Source organism: Setaria italica, chromosome IX (genome assembly GCF_000263155.2).
Source record: "Setaria italica strain Yugu1 chromosome IX, Setaria_italica_v2.0, whole genome shotgun sequence".
NCBI lineage: Eukaryota > Viridiplantae > Streptophyta > Magnoliopsida > Poales > Poaceae > Setaria > Setaria italica.
Window position 1 is genome coordinate 11,205,166 of NC_028458.1, and position 16,151 is coordinate 11,221,316.

The 16,151-nt window shown below is 47.5% G+C and overlaps 3 protein-coding genes across 9 annotated transcripts; 1 reads left to right on the top strand and 2 right to left on the bottom strand.

Moving 5' to 3' along the window:
* Positions 1–1,813: 1,813 nt before the first annotated feature.
* On the bottom strand, positions 1,814–2,197 carry LOC101786990 (ethylene-responsive transcription factor RAP2-3-like). The gene has a single exon (XM_004986311.1). It carries the CDS (start codon positions 2,195–2,197, stop codon positions 1,814–1,816), a length of 384 nt encoding a protein of 127 aa, XP_004986368.1.
* Positions 2,198–5,099: 2,902 nt separating this feature from the next.
* LOC101780262 lies at positions 5,100–8,363 on the top strand. Of its 7 annotated transcripts, XR_002678995.1 has the most exons (5): positions 5,100–5,318; positions 5,401–5,498; positions 6,385–6,453; positions 7,209–7,260; positions 8,099–8,363. XR_002678995.1 is itself a non-coding variant. In XM_004982348.3 (4 exons), the coding sequence occupies exons 1-3, from the start codon at positions 5,161–5,163 to the stop codon at positions 6,405–6,407; spliced, it is 279 nt and encodes a 92-aa protein (XP_004982405.1). In that variant the 5' UTR covers positions 5,100–5,160; the 3' UTR covers positions 6,408–6,453; positions 8,099–8,363. The 7 variants fall into 7 exon arrangements, 6 of the variants coding, with proteins under 6 accessions (XP_004982405.1, XP_004982407.1, XP_004982403.1 ...); XM_004982348.3 differs by lacking the exon at positions 7,209–7,260; XM_004982350.3 differs by lacking the exon at positions 6,385–6,453.
* Positions 8,364–8,521: 158 nt separating this feature from the next.
* LOC101782405 (B3 domain-containing protein Os03g0622200) lies at positions 8,522–10,638 on the bottom strand. The gene is made up of 5 exons (XM_004982352.3): positions 10,562–10,638; positions 10,334–10,462; positions 9,533–10,019; positions 9,218–9,450; positions 8,522–9,031 (listed from the first exon to the last, which is right to left on the bottom strand). The coding sequence occupies exons 1-5, from the start codon at positions 10,589–10,591 to the stop codon at positions 8,756–8,758; spliced, it is 1,155 nt and encodes a 384-aa protein (XP_004982409.2). The 5' UTR covers positions 10,592–10,638; the 3' UTR covers positions 8,522–8,755.
* Between the last annotated feature and the right edge of the window lie 5,513 nt (positions 10,639–16,151).

Below are 16,151 nucleotides of genomic sequence, written 5' to 3' on the forward strand. Positions count from 1 at the left end.
TAGTATAACTACGTACCGTAGCTGTGGACAATGAGTTTGCTAGAAATTATGTTATTGGTGATTTGATAAAGTGTTCCGAAAAAGATGCGGATCATACTAGAAAAATTATCTTATTTTTTTAAGATAAGATACCGTGAGGCGGTACTGAATAGCTCTTCCAAATTCAGATACTTATTTTTTTTATCTCCGACTAGCGTGCCTATTCTTCCTCGTATTTCTACAGCTAGCTGGCGATGAATGTAGCGGAGAGCATCTACAAATCCAGATATTTAATTTTTCAGTTTGCCAAAATATAATATTGAGTGAACGTAGGTCCGTTAAAGGTCTCATCTAGATCAATGAAATTTTAAAGGGGTCATCTGGCAGTTAGCACGCCAATTTGTGAACTGCAAGCGTACGGATTATCATATCTTTTCCCTTATAGTATTCCATCCAAGGTTATATATAACACCACCAGGGGCAATAAGAGCCTATCATCTTCTAGTTGTAGTTCTAGCTAATAAGCAAGCACAACATGCATCTCATCCAAAGCAATCTTTAAACTACTACCTTCGGTCAACCTCCTGAAAACTCCCACCTTACACAAGCCAGATCCTGTCACGATCCTCTCTATCGGCGCAGGCAGTTTAAGGGCACGAACACAGATGAACATGTCTAGCTATCAAGAAGGATCAACATACTAAATCTAATCACCATGATTATATAAAGCATGCTATGTAGTCTAACCATGGATTAGACTAAGAAACAAGCATATTCATGATAGATAGAAAGTATAAAAGGAGACAACGAGTCACTAATAGATCGGATGACATGAAGAACATTGCTCATATAATAGATATATTTAGATCATCACCTCCGAGTACGTACCATTGATGATCACAACTAGCTCCTGAACTCACCATATCACAATAGCGCAGGAAGGCTATGGCGGCTAGGGTCCGCCTAAGCCATCTCCTAGACAACTTCGAAGACTTGCAGCGGCCTTCAGCTCCCTTAGGTGAATACCCTTGGTTTCGTTGAGTTCTGGTGGATGGATGCCAGGGCTCAGTGAATTTTCAGGGTACTTATAGTCCGGGGAGCGCGTGAAGAAAATTGGAAGGTGAGAGGAGCAAGGAAAGCCTCAGGCCGATCGGCCTAGCCCTTCCTTGTGGCCCCCTGCGCCCTCCTTCGTTGCCAAGTCTTCTTTGATGATATGAAAATTTATTTTTACTTGTATGCGGGAATTGCACGTCGATAGCCTCGGGATAAGGACGGATCTTGATATCTTTCCAAAGTCCTGCTTGCTTCCATCTTTGATCCTAAAGTGAACTTGCCATATCTTGTGAAATTTAGCTCCTAAGTTTTCTTGGAGGAGTCCTCGTTGAAGATGAGCATGATCGAGGCCCTAAGGACCCTAGGCCGATCGGCCTGGGCCTCTATAGGCCAATCAGTGTAGGTCCTTTTTGGGCCTATTGGCCTTCATCTTTCTCTGGGTTGTTGCTCATCCAGGGCCTTGTCCAATTATGCTCCAATATAGTCCAATTTTCTGCGAAAACAGAATGCCTTCCAAAATACAATGCGTATGCAAAAATGGGGTTATTTTAGGTGCTAAGTGGTGGGTTAGTATAAGAATATATATGAAAACTCCACTTAAATGACACTAAAAGTGTGTCAATAATGAGCGTCAACATCATCTAGATCCACGATCTAATAAAGAGTGGCTGTGGAGGTCCACGGGTGTCCACGGAGGCATATTTTGCCTACATGGCGATGCCAGCATGGAAACAATTTGCAAAAAAGACCCCTCCATCTTTAATTTCTCACTCTCTCGTCCTCATCCTCCCGCCCGTCCTCCTTGCCGCAACAAGGTCAACGACCTCAGCGATGTGGCTGTGCTTGTAGTCAGCGGCGGGGGGAAGTTGAGCTTGGCTCTAGGCTCGTGGATGTCGCACGCTGCGGCATCATAGGTGAGCGCGGCGGCCTCAACGGAGGGGAAGGTGCCGAGCCAGATGCGGACGCCCTTGACGGGGTCGCGGATCTCGGCGGCCCACTTGCCCAAAGGGTGACGGTGGCCGCCGCCGCTGCTCTCGTTGCAGCAGAGCCGCTCGGCGAGCTCCGCGGAGGGGACACCAAGCCCCTGGGACGCGCAACGCCAGCAGCCACGGGTGGTTCGGGCGTCGGCGGCCTTGGGCGACACCTCACCACTCATCCTCTCCATGGCGCCGCCAGCGTGGAGCTCGTGTCCTCCTGCTTAGCTCTCATCCTCAACATCATCTGGCTTACTGACCCCTCCCCTCACCGAATGTGCGCCCACCGTCCTCTTCATCCTTTGCGCCGCCCCGGCGAGCAGTCGTTGGCGGCGCCCCGCGTCTGCGCGAAGAGCTGCTGAGCTCCTCGCGCCTCCGGTGCATGTAGTCGCGGTCCGCCTCGGTGACGGCAAGCTTGAGGCGGGCTTGGATCCGGTCCCACATCTCGAGGAGGTCGTCGAGCAGCTCCTCATGGCCGTCGTCGCTGCCATCGGCCTCCAACATCTTGTCGCCCATGAAGTAGAGGCACCACTCGAGGCTGTCCAGGGCGCCGTCCTTCTAGAGGCTCTTCCTGTAGGCGTCCTCCATGGTGGCATTCACTAGCGCAACCATGATGGAATCCGCTGCCTTCACTGTCACCCATAGCCGGGAGTCGAGGCCGCTGAAGAAGGCATCTATCGCGCACGGCTTGAGTAGCGCGGCGCGCGCAGCTGCAGCCACCTAGTCCCGCGACGAGGCTGCGTGCTCGGCAATGGACGGCGAGGCTCCTGCGCACATGCACGAGAACGCTCGGAATTCTGGGAGCACGGTGTCGCCATGGTGTGTTCGTGGATAGGAGGACGTGCGGGAGGATGAGGACAAGAGAGTGAGAAATTAAATATGGAGGGGTCTTTTTGCAAATTATTTCCATGCTGGCATCGCCACATAGGTAAAATATGCCTCCGTGGACGCCTGTGGACCTCCACATCCACGCCTGTGGACCTCCACATCCACTTTTTTATGAGATCGTGAACCTAGATGACCACTTTAATTTACCTAGATGAGACCTCGGGAATAGTTAACGAGCCTACAGTAAAATTCACTCTATAATATTTAGTGATCATCGAGGCTTCATAAGTTCATATCGTGGATGTAGTATCTTCAAACAACCATATATATATGTGAGCTATCTCACCATACTTTTCTACATTCATTTTTTTCAAAGGAGCCATGCATTTTATGAGAACAAGCACAGTACCTAGCTTGGGTGGCTATCAGATCAGTATCCCTGATCTGTCCACTAGGGAGCAAACTCCATTTTTACCGTACCTCATTAATTTTTCCTTTTTTGGTTTTTTATGGTGTACGTCAACAAGGTACATACGGGCCCTCTATTTTCGGTCCCTTAGGTATAGGGGGCAAAGTCCATGTTCTGTGTTTACAGCAGCATGTTCTTCCTCCTCTTTATTTTTTTTCTTACCCTCCTTCATCCATCTTCATCCATGACTAAAAAACATGAGGCTTAGGGAGGATCCATTGGCTTCACAAGGGTGCTGGAGCTTCCGTAGCACCCCCAGAGGGGGCTCCTATGACTTTCTGAAGTCAGTTAGGGATATTTGGATACACCCCACTAAAGTTTAGCACATGTCATATCGGATGTTTGGATGCTAATTATGAGTATTAAACATAGTCTAATTACAAAACTAATTGCACCGATGGAGTCTAATTCACGAGACGAATCTATTAAGCCTAATTAGTCCATGATTTGACAATATGGTGCTACAGTAACCATTTGCTAATGACGGATTAATTAGGCTTAATAGATTCGTCTCGCGAATAAGCATAGGGTTCTGCAATTAGTTTTATAATTAGCTCATGTTTAGTCCTCCTAATTAGCATCCGAACATCCGATGTGACACTGCTAAAGTTTAGCACCTAAGTACCCAAACACCCCCTTAAACATTCTAACTTTAAAAGCCCATCAAAGCCAATTAACCTTTCTAAATAATAAAATGTATTCAACATTTTTGAATACACAATTCAACATTTTAGAAAAATTATTTCAACATTTTTTATATAAAATGTTGAAATAGTAGATTCAAAATGTTGAAAAAAAAATCTGATGCGCACGCCGGAAGCGCCAGCAACTCAGCAAGCGGCCGCAGCAGGGCAGGCTTGCGCCCGTGGGTGGCGGCACGCGAGAGGATGGCGGCGGACCTGACGTGCGCACGGCGGGGGAGCCGGCGGCCCACGAAAGAGGGAAGCGGCGGGGCTGGCGACGCACAGGGGCGGTAGCACCGCGCGGAACGCTAGGTGGTAGTACCAGCTGATGGCGGTGTGCGAAGGGAGCGGCAAGGCCGACGACGTGTGGGTGGAGGACTGGAGGCGCGGGGTCCGATGGAAGAGGTGTGGTAATGGATCGGGACTCGGGAGCAGCTAGGGTTGAGGGAGATGAAGCAAGATCCGACAGAAAGGTTCTGTGCACACCTTGGTCGATCGAGAAAAAAAGACTAAGGGACACGGGGTTAAACTTTAGCCCCTGTCGCATCGGATGTTTGGACACTAATTAGGAGTATTAAACATAGGCTAATTACAAAACTAATTACACAACCCTTATGTTAAATTGTGAGACGAATCTATTAAGCCTAATTAGTTCATGATTTGACAATGTGGTGCTCCAGTAACCATTCGCTAATGATGGATTAATTTGGCTTAATAGATTCATCTCGCGATTTAGCTTAGGGGTTCTGCTATTAGTTTTGTAATTAACTCATATTTAGTCCTTCTAATTAGCATCCGAACATCCGATGTGAAGGGCTAAAGTTTAGCCTCGGTATCAAACACCCCAGCATGTTATACCGTGGACCTATAATTCATTAGTTTTTAACCATAAATATTGGGCTGGGCCCATAACCAAAAGCAATATGAAAATTGGACTTTCGGAACAGGCCAACATGATTCATTTTTCCTCGTGTTATAATCCTAGCCCAGTAGCAACATCACTTCTACTTCTGCCCAGCCCAATTTTGTTTGTGTAGAAAGGAGAATCATGGGCCGATCTCCGTGGGCCTGAACCCAGTACTGTATCATTTTCTCTAAAACCCTAAATGGCACACATCCACCACCGCCATTCCCGTGCTACCGCCACCTCCCTCCTCCGACGAAACCCTAGGCCATGGCGTGGCGCGGCGCCGCCTCCCGCTCCCTCCTCGCCGCCGTCCGTGGCCGCTCCGCCTCCTCCTCCTCCGCCGCCACCTCGCGCCTCCGCGCGGTCGCACCACTCCCCGCGGCCCCTCGCCGCCGCGTCCCCGCCTTCGCCTTCGCTACCGTAAGGTAAATCCAAATGGAACCCAGCTCCTACAAGGCGGGGGACGCGGTCTTATGGTGGGTGACTGGTGGTTCCTGATCCGTGCAGGCCGTTGGCGGCGATGGCGGGGTCGCCGGCGGCGGTCGTGGCCAGGCTCACCGGGCACACAGCGGCGAGCGGGCGGGCATGCTGTGAGCTCTCCCAGGGTACCCTCTTCTGCCGCACTTGTCAGGATCGCTAGCAAGTTAGTGATCATGCACCGTTGATATGCCAATTCCATCTTCATTTGATACTGGATCCATTTGCATCTTAGATTGCTCCTTTTTTTTTCTAGATGTATAATTGTTGTGTTTGGTGAATTCGTGACCGTGCGATGATTCTAGACATTTGAGTTGGGAGGATGGCTTCCTTGGAGTGTTCTTTCATGTGCCGCGGGCAGTGTTTTAAGAATTTGGCATAGTTGCTGAACCTGGAATGGGTTATTGTGTCTTTGTAGAATCTATCTTGTACTTGATTATGGATGGTTTTGTTTGAGAATTGATTGGTTAAATGCTGTCCAAGATGATAATCAGAACTAGGATCATTGATTATGGAAATGGGTTGGTGTGACGCCTGAGTGGCCAAAGTATAGGTTATCATGGAAGTTAATAATTTTGAATTGTTAAGTTGGTGCATGGCATTATGAGCCACTGATTGGAAGGAAGTTTCAGCATCATGACAAGATGAAAATTGAAATCTTTTCTGCAAGACCATTTTCTTTTGCTGCCATATCCAAATGCGACAATGAAAATCCCTCTTTTTTCCATTTTTTGATCAGGCCATTTTCAGTCATGGTAACATAAACAATATCTCTGTTGTAGTAATTAGATACTTTTTTTAATAAAATATTCCTCCAGGCCCTGTTAACTTTTGACCGATTTTAACTATGTAACTACTAACTAACTCATGAGATAGTGTTGACTTCCTTGCCTGTTAGTTTGTTGTTCAGTGTCTGTGGTATTTTATAGCAGCTTGTAGGATTTGTCCTTTGTCATTGTTCTTTATAAAATTGCTTGAAAACTAATTCAAGGACTCAAAATTGGGATTTGATAGGCCAAAATGGAAAAGATGGTTGATGAAGAGACCAGACAGAATGATTGGTACCCCATTCCATAAGATGGTGTAGGTCCTCTTATTTTCCTTAGTGTTATCTGAGTTAAGAAACTAGAAAGATATTGTATGAATGATTTATGAGGTTAAGAAATTGTAATAAAGCTTACTGTCCTGGGCACTACTCGTACATTTGTTTTACTGCTCGAAGTGGGTCTGACCAGTAATCAAGCTTTATGGCCAAACTTGTTCAATTGGTTTGAAAATGATTGAGAGGAAAAATGTTTTTTTGGCAAAGTTATTTGCATTTGTGCTGTACTGTCTTTTTTTTGTTCGTGTTTGAAGTTTCCTGAAACCTGCTATCATATTCAACAAATATGTATTTAACTATAACTAGAAATTAACTTCATAGTTTTGGTGCACAGCAGATGTTGGTGTTTTTTTTTTCCATCATTTTCCATGTTGATAGACATTGAAAGATCCTTAGTGCAAGTTCCATTACTCTATGACAAGCATGTATATTTAGAATCATGGGCATTCCTTGTACCTGTACACATATTTGTCACAAAATTCACTATATCTCTATTTATCCATGTATTTGCTCTTTTACATTACAATTTTGCTGAATGCTGATCTTCTGTTGCAAAGTTACATACTCGTTTAGTCCACAAGTTTGAACTTCAATTTTAGTTGTCCCATGTGCTGCATTCCTGGTCATTTTTTAGAGACTAAATGCAAGCGACCCCTATACCAATGGTCTCCACATACACTGGATCATAATTATTAGTTTTGTAATAATGAAAGGTTGATTTGAGGTTTTCTATTAGGAAATGGTGATGATGCGTGATGCTTGGGAAGCAGTTTTAAAGAATGGAAAAGGTGCTTCTGTTAAAAATAAATTGGCTTTTGTTTTTACTTTGGTGATCTTATCTCATGATGAAGAAAGCATTTATCCGATGCAAGCTGCTAAAAAGATTGTATAAAATCTGGCACATGAGCTTAGGGAGGCTAAAAAGAAGCCATTCATACCATCACTTGTTGAAAGTAGAATCACACTTAGGGAGGCTATATAATGTCACGTCCCTCGATGATTAGAGACTTGCATCCACCATGTCACTCAAGGTTAGTACTGCTGAGTATAGTTTTTTTCCACCACGTTAGAGTTCTGCATATTATACAGCATTAGTAGTGTAAGAACTTATCTTCTTTTGTACTCCCTCCGTCCCGCAAAGAGTGTCTCTTTAGTCCTGTCCTAAGTCAAACCATCTTATGTTTGACCAAGTTTTTATAAAAATATATCAATCCTTTTGATGTCTAGCAAGTTTCATTAGATTCGTTATGAAATATATTTTCATAGCATACCTATTTTTTTTTATAAATATTGATACTTTTCATTGTACACTTGGTCAAACTTAAAACAGTTTGACTTAGGACAAACCTAAAGGGACACTATTTGCAGGACGGAGAGAGTATATATATTTTGCAATCTGAGACCTCTGCCCTTGCACCCTCCCCACTGTAGCACTATAGATTGAGAGTATACTTGGATTTTATGAAATGTGGTACAACTCTTTTTTTACTTAACATGCACCTTTAAATGAGTTTGATAAAAAGATATACTAGTGTATGAACTTAATATGTTATTGGCTTATTATTATTTGCATCATGATTAGACATTTTATAAGTCTTAAACCTTGCTTGTGACCTTATTTTGCAGGTACTTAGTGTACATTGTCATTATCCTTCAATGCAAGAATACAATTCTTTGGAGGTTGCATCTTTTGGAAGTTAATCCGGCTGGCGTCCTTTTTCCTGCATTCTGCAGAGTTCCTAGGTCGTGTGTCTTACAGACCAATGGACGTTATGCTTGCTCCAACTTTTATATATAAGAAATAATCATATGCTAATTAGCTACGAACTGTTTCTGTCCGTCTCTGAATCTTTGGTCAGTTCCATGGAACGAAGGTTTCATTTCGCCTTGTTTTCATGATGTCCTGATATGTTATCACCTTCCTCGTATTGGGAATGAGAATCCAACTATTGGACTCGTTTACATTTCGCCGTGCTTTGCATGAAATTTTGTGCGAATTTGGGTAGCCAAGATGCCTAAGTACTTTCTATGAAAAGAAAAATGCACCCATCCATTAGTCACTTTAACTAGTTGGTGGTACGAGCTGTTCAAACAAACCGAGCACAATGCGATAGATCGTCTAATCATACAGATACAAGAGCTGCTTATTGAGAGGTTTCTGCAGCTCTACATAATCATACGCTGCGAAGCCGAAGACGACGACATCATGCACTGCACAGAGACACATACAGCAGAGCACGCAGAGTCCAGCTTGGCTGCAACCATGGCCAGGAGCCACGAGCTTCAGCGCAGGAGGACGAAGTGGCCGCGGACCTTGCGCAGGACGTGCACGGTCATCGTCGGCCGCCGCTGGCCCTTCATCAACTCGAAGAGGCAGACGTCGTGGTCGAGGAGGCCGTTGTCGCCGACGAAGCCGCACCAGCCGCGGCCGGTGAGGCCACGGGAGAACCTGTTGCAGGTGAAGCGGGCGTGCCACTTCCCCTTGATGCTGACCCTCCGAAGGATGATGTCCCCGCGGCCTGCTCCCAGGTACTTCGATGCAAACTCTGAAGAAATGGACTGACAGAAACAGAACATGCAGTGATAAGGCACATTTGGCATTCATCAGCATTTCGATTTCCTTGACTATATGAAATATTCTCTTCTGTGAGATTCTAGGTAGTGAAGAAATATTGACACGCACTGGCAAATTGATGTTGCAGAAAGCAAAGGGTAGGGATGTTTTTCAGAAGGGAGGTCACTTACTACCACACCGGGTTTCTGGGCGCGGACATGGCTGGGGTGCATCACCTGCACGAACACCGGGTTCGTCGACTGGGCTGGGATTCGGATGCTTGATATCTCCTCCCTATCTTCCTCCGTCAGATGGTAATCGCTCACCGGGCCATTCTTGCAGAAGTAGTACCCGGTCGGCGCGTCGCCCTCGTGATCTAGCTCAAGATCGTCTTCATCACTTTTGACTTGGCAATGAACTTGTTCTGCAGGCAGTATGTTATCAACTTATCATTTCACATTGATACCACAATTACTCTGCAAGCAATCAGATGCTGTATCACCTACCAATGTCACGGTAGAGTTTGCGTTTGCATGATTTGGAGATGCTCTTGCTGGTGTTCTTCTGAACTGCCAACTCCAGATCGCTGTCATCGTCACCATCTTCATCCTCATCGCTTGGCAGCAACTGTGGTGTACAGTCTTTACCTCCCTTGAATTTGTGGCTGCCGCGTCGCGCACCTTCAACGCCGGCAGAACCCTCGATTCTTTCATACCCATGATTTTTGGCAAAATGGGGCGATGTTTTCTCGCAGCCGCTTGAATCGAACACCAGGACATCAAAGGAGGATACTCCACTGTACTTGAAGAGTAGGTAGTCTCCTTCGGCAATGCTGTGAGCACTGACGAAATCTTTCCAGCCGGACTGCAAGAATACTTCATCGGTATCATTATTGCCTACTCCAATGCTCCATGTTTTGCCACTTGGGGACTTCAAACTCACGACCTCCGAGATGTGGCCGTTGAAATTGTTTGCAAATCTAGCAGGTATGCTCTGCAACAAGAATAGATCTTTTGTGACGCGTTTCTTCCTTTTCCTTTACACCAATAATCTTGCTTCAGTTTACAATGGATATAGTACATGCAACCAGAAAGCTATTGAGATGTGGATACTGAAACTAGCATCTAATATTGTGTAACGCTGCATATATGAAGAAACAGCAGCATTCCTTGCATATACTGACATGCAGGCCCAAAAATAGTAGTAATCTACATTTATTCAGAAACAATAACCAACCAAGTTCATTCCTGTGGCAGATTAACAAGTGGAGGAAAACTGAGTGGAGAGAGCTTGAGACTGTTCCTGACCATGGTTTCAGCGAAGCCCCCAACCATAGGCTTGAAGAAGTGCTTCTGGTCATCGGCCATGTGGCTCCAGTAGCAATGCTCTTGCCACTCCATGCAAACCCTGCAGTTCTTGTCCAAGTTCTGCATACCCTTTTAGGATTCGGAAGAACAGAGAGAAATCAGGGAAAGGCCATGAAAAAAAACAGAGAAACCAAAGAGGGGCGGAATGGAAGAAGGGGAGCTCAATACTTCAGGTTCTCCTTGGCCCTGAGATAGCATTCCGTTGCTTTACTATGGGGGACTCCTGAGGCTGATAAATATAACCGACTGGTACTGTAGCAGCTTAACCGACCAAATACCGGTTGTTTTCCGTTTACATTTAATTATTTATTATACTGTTTTGATAAGATTTTTGAAACGAACCAGGTAGAACAGCTGCCGATTATATTAAAAAAGAAGATTAAGCTCAGATTGAGCAAACAACAAAGAAACAACACCGGCGGTTAGCTTGAGGCATCAACCCACGTCGTACCACGCTAATGCACAACTCATATTCAACTCTGCCGGTTGGATCGGGACATCAATCGGGTCTCTCTCAACTCTGCCCGGTCGGATTGGGACATCGACACGAGCCTCAACGAAGACTCCGCCCGGTTGGATTGGACATCGACCTGAGCCTCCACGAACTCTCCCCGTCGGATTGGGACGTCAACACGGGTCACCACACAGCCAACACCACAGAATGGATTTTTTTCATAAAAAAAGAAAGAGAATGGAAGGAAAAGAAAGAAAGCACCCTCTCGGGAGCCACCATCGCTGAAGAAAGCCGGTTTGTTGGAAGTGCCTGACATTGCCTTCAAGAAGGTCGAGACATGGAAGATGTCGTTGATGCCAACCAAAACTGGGTTGGATTTTCACCCGCCTCATCCGACATGGAAGCTAGACAGGAGCCAAGGCCCACGCAAGAGATCCCCAACGTCACCTTCAAGAAGGACATGATGCCAATGACGCCATCGATGCCATCCCAAGGAGGGATGGGTTTTCACTTGCATCGTCACCACAGTGAAAAGAGACGGCCGACACCACCAGCCCCACCACCATGGCACTTCTGGTGAGCCTCCGTATGGTCACAGCCAACGACACCACCACGGCAACGTTGGAATGCACCCGAGCACACCGTTGTCGGCCATACCACCCATGCGCCACCGACATACCGCTGCACAGCACCTTGGAGCCTGCCCGATGCAGGAGCAGGCCGCGACGCCACTGCAGGCCGCTGCAGCCAGTCCCCGCGCGCTGGCCGCACGCACCGCCGCGGCTGGGCACAGCCGCAGCCACGCCCGCACCAACCGCCGACGCCGTTGTAGTCGAGCCGCAGACGTGGCCGTAGATGTCGGCGCCGCCGTGGCCCAACTGAAGCTCCGCCGGTCGTGGAAGGAGGCCGCCGGCTGGGCACGCCGCAGACGCGGCTGTGGACCAGCGCCGCCGTGGCCCAGCCAAAACTCCATCGGCGTGGAAGGAGGCCGCTGGCAGGGCCCGCCGCCACCGCCGCCGCAATCCCCGACACGCCGAGGCCCCGGGGATGCAGATCCGACGGCGGCCTAGGGTGCGGATCTGGCGGCTTGGGGTGCAGATCCGGCCGCGGCCGGCCGGCGACCGCCGCCTCCGCCATGGTTGCCACCAAGGAGAGCGCTAGGAGGGAGGAAAGGAGAGGAGGAAGGTGGTGGAGCCTTGCCGTCGCCTTCCTTGTGGCCATGCGGGCTTCCGGCGGCCGCGAGGAGGGGAGGCGGTGTTGGAAGGGGCAGCGACGCCGGTCTCGGGTTCCGCCCGAGCTGCCCCAAGAGGAGCAACGTGGGGGCGTGTTTTTGCTGACTGAATGACTGATCTCCTTTTTGGATAAGATTTGAACTATTACTTATAATACTCTAGATTTTTTTTCCGTTTTGACAAATGCATTTTCATCTGGTCACCTTATATACTTGAGGTGATTTCCTTGTACACCATTGTAAAGTTTTTAATCCTTAACTTGCCATCATCTAAGGCATGGCAGATCCGGATTGCGGAAATTATAGTACTCCATCCATTTCTAATTATAAATCATTTAAGTTTGTATTAAATCACTAATATTGATAAAATTTGTAGAAAAACATATTAATATGTACAATATCAAATAAATGCACATTCAATATATAATTTTTTTTAGATAATTGTGAATTTTTCTATAAACTTGGTCAAATCTAGAGAAGTTTGATTTAAAACAAAATTAGAATTACTTTTTTATAACAAATTTATAATGTTATTTCATATTAAAAGTTCTTTTTAGTGTGAATACATTATTTAAAAAACTAATGGCCTAAATAAAAGTTTAGTATTTGAAAATGCTAATAGTATATTTTCTCGAGTCTATTAGTATATAATGACACGAGTGATAAAAATATGGCCAAAAGATTAGAATCAAGAGGTATCTAATGGTATGCAAAGGTTTAGAAAGGAAGTACTTTCTTATTTTAACTAAATGGTACAATAGTATATTGTAATATTTGAAGTTTTTGCGATGTCCAAAATGCGTTGGTGACCGTGCTCTAAGATGTTGGCACCAATACTTGACATGACATTTACCTGTGAATGGGCGCATGTGTCGACGTTGGCACGTTGCATGATATTTTTTTACTGAGTCTCTACTGTTCTGCAAGTTGTCTAGCAGAAGCAACGACGTGTGGCGGTTACTTTTTCTTTCCCTTGCCCCAAAAAGACTTGGCATTGAAACTACAAAAAGCAGCAGTCATGGTATCCGATGTGCATAGTACACAGGACCAGACAATGTGCATCTTCTTGTTCTATGTTTTTTCTCCTTCGATTATCTTCATTTTTCTGTTCTTTTAAAGATTTGTCCTAATGTGGAAAAAAGGGAAATGATCATAACGGAATGATTACAAAAACATAGGGATTTCCTAATTTAGAAGAGAAGATTTTCCTCAGATTTGTCACAAGAAAATTTTACTACTATTTTTTTTGCCATCAAATGTATAATTAAGCTGAGGCCAAATAAAAGGAGAGATAAGAAAGTAGCATCTAAACTGTTCTTAAAATGTTCCCACAAATAGATGTTCTACGACTAGTAAGTCATTCAGTAATTCATTTTCTTCACTAAATTCTGTGTTCAGGGTTGACCAAATTCCTCACATATATAATACCCGCAAAATTCACACACTTCTTTTCTGCAAAAATAAATTTTTGTGAGAAGCATCAAACCGTCATGCCTGTGAAGAAAAAGGCTGGGGGACAGGGCAAAACAGAGCTCAACTGAACTTTATATATAGTAGTTTTCTGACATCATATATACAATCTATTTGCTAATAACTCATGGCTTCACCATATATAGAAAACAAAATGAAGGACCAAAACTAATAAGGCGCGACAATGTATGCTACAGTAATCAGTCACAGCACAAGTAGACCAACCAGGATGATGCATATACAAATCCTCCTGCTACGGCAAAAGATGGCACGAACAGCAGAACAGGCCCAGGGCATTTCATCTTCAGCGAATGACATGCACATTCATGTACACTCCTTGTCTTTCAGAAGCTCCAAGAGACATGGAAACTGAGATAATCTGTAAATACTTGTGACGGGAAGGAGTACGTAGGAGAACCAAAGATTATCTCAGCTGGTGGCGGATTCGTTTGATCGCTCCAGCTGTATGTGTTGCTTGGCGTCTTCCTAAGTGAATCTCAGAGTTGATGAAATAATTTCTAAAACACGTCTTGTTTACATCATCCATCTTTAAATCATTTTTCATTTCATGCTACAATAGAACTGAGCCCCCGTGTCGCCTCCTCTAGGGCAACTCGGGCAGCACCACGACGCCCGTTGCCGCCACCCCCCTCCTGGCCTTCTCTCCACCTCGCCACCACCGGAGCAGGGCACCGGAAGCCCAAGCGCTGAAGGCGGCGACGGGGCCTCTCTCACCAGCCGGGGGGCTGCACTTGTCCTTGGTGCGGCAGCACCAGGCCATGGAGGTGGCGGTGGCGTCCCGGGCCAGCGGATCCGGCGTCCCGGGGACCGGATCTGGCGCCCCCGGGGCCGGATCTGCGCGAGGCGGCAGCCGCGACGGAGATGGCGAGCGGCATGTATGGGTCGACGGGGGCACGTAGTCGACTGGCGAGGCGCATGGCGTGGAGTGGAGGGGCGAGGCGACGGTCGTGGACGTGGCCACCGCGTCCGACCCTCCTTGAGAGCATAGAGAGTGGCGGCGGCGAGGTCGTGAAGGTAGGCGCGGTTGGCTGCACGCCGGAGGATGTGGTGGCGGGGGCGGCTAGTTTATCGGCACTGTTGTGCGACAATAGCGTCGGGTGGCAGTCGCGCGCGGGTGAAGGCCGGCGGTAGCCGGCGTGGGGTCGCAACGGCGTGTGGAGGTGAGCAGGTGAAGGCCGGAGGCAGCCGGCGCAGGCCATGGAGGCGCGTGTAGTGGCCAGGAGGAACGCGCGGCGACAGGCCACCTGTGAGCGGCGCGGTGGTGTGCGGCGTGGGTGTAGGCGGCGGCACATCGAGGATGCGGCTCTGCGCGGCTTGGAGGCGTTGTGGTAGCATAGCCAAGGGTGGTTTGCGCGAGTCTCACCAGCGACACCATGGTGGTATGGCTGGCGCTGGCCTGCGCAGTGGCGTGCCAACGGCGCCATGGAGGTGTGGTTGGTAATGGCGGGCCATCTTTGCGGCGCAGGCATGGCAGAGATGGCGGCAGAGTGCGCTGGAGTGGCCGCACGTGTGGTGGTGGTGACTGAGATGTCGTGGTTGCGAGTGAGGAGGTGTAGGAAGGGTCCGTGTCAGTGAGGAGGAGCGGAGGGCCCATGCTCGCTAGAAGATTTGGATCCGCATGTATGATGCAGCTGTGATCCTAGTGACGGTAAGGTGAAGGTGAAGTTTCTGGAGCGGCTCGGTGGTACCAAGTCACCCCTGACGGCGAAGCAAACCCGGATCCTCGGAGAGTCCAGCGGCAGGAGAGGCGAGGCCCCCGTGTGCTTTAAGGTGGTGTGTCCGAGGAGTGATGTGTCCGAGGAGAGTCCGAGGAGTGATGTGCGGCGGTGGATGTGGTGAGGCCCCATACGTTCTACGTTGCCTTGTAGGTTCAGGATCCGGTGCGTTGCTTCGGTCATTTTGGCGTGTAAGGTGCAACAGCGGTACTTCGGCGAGAGGTCCTGCATGACAGTGGCATCTTCGGTGAGGTGTGGTAGGCTCCTCTTTTGACTTCTGCCAACGCAAGACCGTGGTTGGGAGATCGACGATCGTGTGTGTAGCCTGAAGATGACGGTGACATGGTGGAACAGTCGTGGTAGCTACATGGCTTGCAGCGGATTGCGGCGGCTAGTTCTGCATGGCAGCGGCTAGTTGGCGTGGGACATCGTCAGGAATGACGGTGCTTGCAATGAGTGTCTCTTGTTGGCTTTTCTCCCAGGTTGTGGTGGTGTGGTGTGGTGAGTTGGGTGGAGTTGAGTTGAGTTGTGCAGCCGTGTTGATGTCTCAATCCAACCGGTTGTTGTTTTGAGTTGGTGTTTTGAGTGGAGTTGTGCGGCTGTGTTGATGTTCCAATCCAACCGGCCGGTGTTGTCAGCAGCTCTCCTGCATGGTTTGTTTTTTAAAAAATCCATCTTTGAATCGCGGGATTTTCAAGCAACAGCTTTGAGCGAAGCTGCACTACCATAGTGCCATTGTTGCCAATAAGGAAGCTCAAGAAGGTTCGGGGCAGGATGGATTGTGGCCTTCGGCAAATTGGCGATGTTGGGCTTAAGGGGCTGTTTGGATACGAGGTGCTAAACTTTAACAGTGTCACATCGGATGTT

Excerpts from the sequence above, each read along its gene's own strand:
- LOC101786990 (XM_004986311.1), bottom strand. The coding sequence starts at position 2,197 with ATGGAGAGGATGAGTGGTGAGGTGTCGCCCAAGGCCGCCGACGCCCGA.
- LOC101782405 (XM_004982352.3), bottom strand. The coding sequence starts at position 10,591 with ATGCTATCTCAGGGCCAAGGAGAACCTGAA. Across the intron at positions 10,463-10,561 it reads AGGGCCAAGGAGAACCTGAA|GGTATGCAGAACTTGGACAA; the intron begins GTATTGAGCTCC and ends GAATCCTAAAAG. Across the intron at positions 10,020-10,333 it reads GGGGCTTCGCTGAAACCATG|AGCATACCTGCTAGATTTGC; the intron begins GTCAGGAACAGT and ends TTCTTGTTGCAG.
- LOC101780262 (XM_004982346.2), top strand. The coding sequence starts at position 5,161 with ATGGCGTGGCGCGGCGCCGCCTCCCGCTCCCTCCTCGCCGCCGTCCGT. Across the intron at positions 5,319-5,400 it reads TTCGCCTTCGCTACCGTAAG|GCCGTTGGCGGCGATGGCGG; the intron begins GTAAATCCAAAT and ends TGATCCGTGCAG.